We start from the raw sequence: 6,707 nt of genomic DNA on the forward strand, positions 1-6,707 counted from the left end.
CGGAAATAAATTAGTATATTGAGGTCCTCACGAATTTCAACAACTGAGTTCGCCCTGGCCAATTCCCCTGGTGGGTACGTAAAACTTTGAGATCCTCATCCTCATCATCAGCATCATCATCATCATCCACCCGGGAGCAGAATGCTCCAATGTGGAGGCACATACTCTCACTTTGACGCGTTCGAACTAATTTTGCGATAATATCAGGATGAAAAAGATCAAGGTAGGGGTCAGCATACCCCCCATGCTGCAGTCTTCCTTGTATCTATTCCATCGCATTGCGGTGTCTACAGAAGATCGTCTGTTCGTAATTTAAAGCGCTTACTAGTGTGCTCTTGGATTAGTCGGTTGATGGTATCATGTTGCGGGCTGCACGCCGAACTTTCGGCTTCGGTTCGTACGGGACTGGAAGAGGAAGAGCAGGCCGTAAACATCTTCCACCGAAGTGGAGAAAAAGGAAGAAGGGGGAAGAAGCCGGGCGGTGGGCGCGGTCAAGGGAGTCGCCGATGCGACAACGCGGGCGAGGCTGAGGTTAGGGGCGGCCATGGCGTCATTGGCGCGGCCCGCGGCTGCGGCCAGCGGCGGCATTTCCCAGGACGGCTCAGACAACGCGGACGAGACGTCCAGCATGGCCGAGACGCCCATGTGCCGCATCTGCTTCCGCGGCGCCCGGGCCGGCAGCCTGCTCACTCCTTGCAACTGCCGGGGCACCATCGGCTTCGTCCACAAGGCGTGTCTCGAGGAGTGGCTCTCCCGCAGGAACACCGACGAGTGTAACATCTGCTCCTACAAGTTCCAGGTGGGACACAGCACGGGGTCCGTACCGGGGATCATTCCGTTGTTCAGTGAATTTCAATCAATTAATCAATTAATCGATCAATCAATCAATCAGTCAGTCAGTCAGTCAGTCAGTCAGTCAGTCAGTCAGTCAGTCAGTCAGTCAGTCAGTCAGTCAGTCAGTCAGACAATCAGTCAGTCAGTCAGGCAATCAATCAATCAATCAAACATTCAGTCAATCAATCAATCTTATTCTCTTTGGAAAAAAGGAGTATGGGGCTAAAAGCTCGAGCCTCTTTAACACTTCGGTGCTAACTTGAAACACTGAGAGGAACAGAAAAAAATCGTCATTTATTCCACTATGTGGAGGTGGATGACCAGCCAAGCGTTCTAGTACACGACCTACACGTGACACAAAATGTAGGTATGAATTTTCTGTGGTTGAACGTGGTGAAACCAAGTTCGTCGAGCGATCGCTGCGTTTTCGCAGGGAATTTGGATGCGGCTAGCGCCTCCTTGTATCCTTTTGTGATGGCACGTGGTCTTTCTCGTGGCCTGTGGAAAGCCTTTCTATGGGAAAAGCCTTGTGCGCTGCGGCACCGGCTGCGGATTTGCTGTATCGCCATGTGTCGCCCATATCAATTTATCGACCTCCTTTCCAATGCTCCGGCCGTATGGTCTATGCGCTACTGTGTAAGACGAGTGGGACAGACAGTCGATTAATCATACGAGTGCGGACCGTCGCGCCCAAAGGTCCAAAGGTTCATTAGCTGATCAGTCACGTAATGTTGGCTTCTCTAGTGTACTGTGTTACTTTCAGTCGTTTACTTTCGCACGTGTAACCGTGTGGTTTAGTGTTTCACTATAAATGTCCATTTTTCTCGTAATGTCACACGTTCCTCATTATTCTAATTTCACCACTTTGCTTGCTCTGAATGACCAGCAACTTCGTATTGTACTTCAAATGGAACGGGGGAATTGCTGCCACAACTTGGTCGCGTTAGTGCAGTACTTGAAGCGCAATCTTAGCACTCCTGTTACAGCTAGGAAACACGGCAAAATATATCAAACTTGCTGCTGGTGTACGTAAAGTATTACATGAGAAGTGTAATCAATGCAAAACGAAAAAATCGCGCAATGTACTCAACAAATTCAATTCGTAAGCATGCTTTGTAAGCATGTATTTGTAAGTTTGCACCACGTAGAACAGATCCTCCCACCACCCATGTACCGCCTACCACATCTTGGTCGGCTGAAAAGTGACGTCCTGCGCCGAGTGCGGAAGCTCCCTATCCCCGGCTCGAAGGATTTCTTCTTCAGATTTCACACGTGTGTTCTGCCTACTATGACAGGACAGGAGGAGCGGCGTTTCTTTCGGCCAGGGAGGGCCAACTGTCTACTGTGTGGAAGGCGAGAGACGGCCGAGGTTGTTTTCGTAAGCTGTAACACGGTGTTATATTTCTGGGATGAGCTGCAGTGTTTCTTCAACACGCACTGGAGGCTCACCTGGACGAGCCTGAGGTTCTTGGACGCGGCCACGGAATGCCCACTTCTAGGCTTCCACTTCCACTGATAGGCTTCCACTCGCTGTGGAGGCCGAGAGTCGATGTGGTTGAATGTGCTGAACGACTCCGGCTGGCGTGGCGGCATTTTGTGCAAAAGGCACAATACGTGTGGCCGCCCTAGACGGGGCTGATTCAGACTCCGAGCTACGCGACGCACTGGCTCGGGGCTCGTGAGCTTTAATGGAGTTCAAGTCACAACAGCAGAGGAGAAGCGGCAATTCATGGACCGCGGGAAGTCTGAGCATTCATACGCTCTTCTTCCCTACAGTGCAGCCAATGACCGACACCAGTTATACATAATAACCAGAAAAACAATGCCGACAGCTCACCTTCCACTAGACGTGGAGGAGGCCAGAAATCACAGTAAAATCCAAACCAACAACTTCCCACATAAGCCATATTAGCACCTATATTTTTAGATAAGTACAACGAAGAATGCCGTAAAAGCCATCAGAAGGCAGACCTTTTCCACACTGTATGCAACTGCCCGACCATATGGCAGCAAGAATAACTGCAACACATCACTTGAGTCCTGGGAAGCGGTACTGTCCAACCGTCCAGTTCGGACCTTTCCACTCGGCGAGAACTGCTGGAAAGAGTCAAGTTAGAGGCGCTGGCTTGCTTGCTCGCTTGCTCGCTTGCTCGCTTGCTCGCTTGCTCGCTTGCTCGCTTGCTTGGTGCTGCAAGGCGAAAAGCCCTGATAGTTTTACGGTGTTCTGGCACCATACCTATTATACAGATTACAGCCACCTTTGAAGCATCATTCGAAGGAAAAGCAAGTAGAATATGCCGCATGTCTTTATTACTGCGAAGCAGTATATGTTTCACCCCCCACCCCCTCCCGTTTTCTTTATAGCACCGTGTTTGTGTTTTCCCTTCTCTGTACTCGTCTTTTATGTGCTGTTTTCGCCATGAACATTCACCAACTCGCCCAGTTCACCGCACTTGTAAATGTATATTGCCTTTCTACGAAAACACCAAATTCAATGGCTTGTTCAGTGATGTTCAGATACAAGCTAGTATTCCTGTACCCTCAACCTTTCCCCCTCTCTTTTTCGGGTGGGAGGAGCGAAACAGGAGAAATTTCGGACGCTGCCTCCGCCTACCATCGAAGATCGAGAAAAACAAAAAATCTCCAACTTCTGCTTTGATAGCTCTGCTGGGCCTTTCTCTCCAGACCATGAGCATGGCTGTTAACGTGAGCAAATACGTTCCCTCCGAAACAATTCCACCGAGCAGTCGGATGCGTTCTCAAAATCATGTCGTGCACTCAACGCCCTGCGGTGCGACACCACTTTGGCGACACCACTTAGTCAAATCCAATATGAATGCGACACCACTTTGGCACGAGTTCATTTTTGGAAGCATTGTTATGGGGCATTGTCAGAGGACTTGTAGGTGTCGTTTCATTAAACTTAATTTTCTTCCTTTAATTTGTTTCTTTACCTATCAGGTTTAAGGCGGCAAACACTTAGTTGAAAAGGTGGCGAAATTGCGTAGCTAAACAACTTTGGTACCTATTTCTATTTTTGCATGGTACACCAAAAGCAGCAACCAACCATCAAATGGAGCTCACATTGCAAGTTTCTCACTGAATTCGCATTGCATTGCTAACTGAACTCTCATTGTGACATCCTGATTTCTCGAAACGTTGTTTAGATGATGACCATATGAGTCGCATAAGAAAGCACGACGGATTCTACGCCGGCTTCCCTTCCGGCTCTCCTCCACTCCTGTAAACAAACTTCCATATTCCCAACAGCCGAGTATAAAAATCGTGGTGTAGCCAATATGCACAAGTTGCAGTCGCCTCTAAAGCAAAAACAGAACGAGAATAAAGTGGCTGAGATTCTGGCTCAAGATTAAAATGTACCCTCGACCTCTGAGTAGACACAATGGTCCCGTGCTTCTCGGCCGCAAGAACAATGGACTTTGGAGAACGATGACCCGGGGGCTGATGGCTTGAGGAGCGACCCCGCATGCAGTAGCCTCCCTGCTTTATTATTAAGGAGCCGGCTACCGGTGGCTTTGAAAGAAACGTTTACTGCATACCATGGGGCTCCTGTTCTTTTACGACACGAGCCACGTGGGAAATTTTTGACTCTTTCTAGAAGATGCACGCGTGAGGAGCAAGAGCTCCGGTGGAACACCTAAACAAGGAAACTCTTCACAGTGTACCTCGTTAAGAGCATATGTGGACTGGACTCGTCCGCTGTTCATTGCGTTGCTTCAGCCCCGTTCCAGAGGCGTTTTGTCTTTCAGAGACTAACTTCCGCATAACCCGCACAATTAGGACACCCATAGACCCCGGGCTGTCGATGATAAACACGCACCTAAAATAAGCTACCAATAAACCTTGGTTTATTAAAGAAATGAAGCCTCAGCTACAAAGCTCCATTCGATATCCTATAGCTATGTCTTCGACCTGCAGTGTTCCTTCGCTCTGGTGCGTGCGTAAACTTCCGCAATAGGGACCACGTGCTTCAAGAGGATTCTCCAACTCTGGTGCGACCACCCCATTTCTCGTCGCAGGTGGAGCGGACAGCCAAGAGCTTCTGGGAATGGCTGCGCGACCCGAACAACCACTCGAACCGGTGCTACATCCTCATCGACATGTTCCTCTCCACCTTCGGCGCCTTCATGCTGCTCGTGTCCGTCTGGCTGTTGGCCGGGGAAATCATCAGAGGTCTCTACTCACTGCAAGGATGCGTGCTCATCGGCGTCATCGTCGCGCTGGCCGGCCTCATCTGCGTCGCCGACATCTACCTGATGGTGAACCACCACTACCGGGCGCTGCTACGGTGGCGTCAGAACAACTGGGTGGCCCACCTCGTGCTGCCCGCCAGCATCGCGTCCGAGAGCTCGGCCTCGCCCGCGGCATCCGACCCCAGCCCGCCGCCGCACCACGGTCCTAGGAAACGGCACCCCGCCCCGCACCCGGCGCTCGCTTCCTCTGCGACCCCCGCGTTGACGCCGCCACACCCCACGGACCACCCCGTCGTCTAAAATCCGAGACGGGCTCGTGTGCGAGCAGCGACTTACACAAGAGACGACGGAAGAGGAAGATTACGAACCGCACGTCGTAACGCCGCCCAGCCGTTCCAGCGGTGTCAATCGGCGCGCTTAGCTGCAACGTCCGGCTGATCAAGATTTGCGAGTGACGGTCTGCGGATGGGAATTGGCGGGTGGCGCCTGGCATGGTTACAAACAGTGGGTAACAATATTGCGCCGTGGCTGCGGCAGAACTGCTCTCGGTATCACTTCGCACAAGTTTCGCTAATCAATGAGTAACAGCTAAAATTATTCCTTGCGAACTGACACCCGAAATGACTTGTCAAGTGTCTCGAACGGACGCTGTGGAAGTGCAATGTCTCAACGACGATTCGTAGGAAGAGGCACTAAGAAATAGCGACAAAAAGGCGCAGGGCGTCGACGGGGAGCTACTGTTCTATTTGAATCGCCGTTTATGTAAAGCCGTGTGCATGGGAAGCGCCATTTGCTTAAATTACAGCATTGATTCTATACTGAGCCACTTGTGCGATTTTGAGGAGCTAAATTTGTGTAAATGACGTGAATCAATGGCCCACGTTTCGTGTGACGCGTTAATCAACGCTTGACTAATACTGGCTCAAATCCTTGAGGAATGTTGGGCCCCAAGTTTCACTTGTGAACTTTTCAGGGAACCCAAATTCTCCCAAATGCGCCGCATGATAGATAATTTGCATATATATTTCGATTATGACGCGCATTATTCTTTACATCATAAAACGTATTAAAAATGTCGGCCGGGTTTTAGGGAAAGCTTAAATAAAAAACTGTTGTTGATTTCTCTGTCATAGGAATCGGTAACACATGCACGAAAATGAAATGTGCAGCGAAATCTGCAGCTGAGCATGATTTGCGGGTCGGCGGCTGTCTTGTAGAGGTGCTTGGCGAGCGACGTCCTGCTGGCGGGTCGTTTCTGCAAAGGTGTACTGGCGTCATCTCTGTGACGGATATGACGTCAATGAAATCTCGGGGTATCGCGGCATAAAACACTTTCGTGTTAAAATATAAAACCCGAAAACGAAGAACCCTAAGTGTAACATACTCGTTAGTACTAAAGGTTGATTCCCCGCAAGAGAAGACCCTGTGTGCAGGGGTGCACCCTTTACAGGCCGCTTGCTCCGTTGTACTGGCGTCACTTCCGTGACGGATATGACGTCAGTGAAATCTTTGTGTATCCGGGAATAAAACACGTTCATCTTAAAAAATTTGGCCAGAAATCTGTAAGGGAGAATGGTCATGTAGGGGATACCTTCGTAGCGCTTTATACGTCGAACGCCCATATAGACCGTTCGCAGCATGGTGGCCTGGGCGTGGCCA

At 50.1% G+C, this 6,707-nt stretch overlaps 1 protein-coding gene across 1 annotated transcript; it reads left to right on the forward strand.

The window, feature by feature from the left end:
- Nucleotides 1-544: 544 nt before the first annotated feature.
- LOC144179703 (E3 ubiquitin-protein ligase MARCHF3-like) lies at nt 545-6,083 on the forward strand. The gene is made up of 2 exons (XM_077708148.1): nt 545-799; nt 4,875-6,083. Exons 1-2 carry the CDS (start codon nt 545-547, stop codon nt 5,346-5,348), a joined length of 729 nt encoding a protein of 242 aa, XP_077564274.1. The 3' UTR covers nt 5,349-6,083.
- The last annotated feature ends 624 nt before the right edge of the window (nt 6,084-6,707 follow it).

This window comes from Haemaphysalis longicornis, unplaced genomic scaffold, assembly GCF_048455015.1.
Source record: "Haemaphysalis longicornis isolate Haplotype H1 unplaced genomic scaffold, Haemaphysalis longicornis Haplotype H1 scaffold_4, whole genome shotgun sequence".
Lineage (NCBI taxonomy): Eukaryota > Metazoa > Arthropoda > Arachnida > Ixodida > Ixodidae > Haemaphysalis > Haemaphysalis longicornis.

What these genes read in the sequence shown, in the direction of transcription:
- LOC144179703 (XM_077708148.1), top strand. Translation starts at nt 545, where the DNA reads ATGGCGTCATTGGCGCGGCCCGCGGCTGCGGCCAGCGGCGGCATTTCC. An exon ending in TCTGCTCCTACAAGTTCCAG is followed by an intron (nt 800 to 4,874) that starts GTGGGACACAGC and finishes TTCTCGTCGCAG; the next exon opens with GTGGAGCGGACAGCCAAGAG.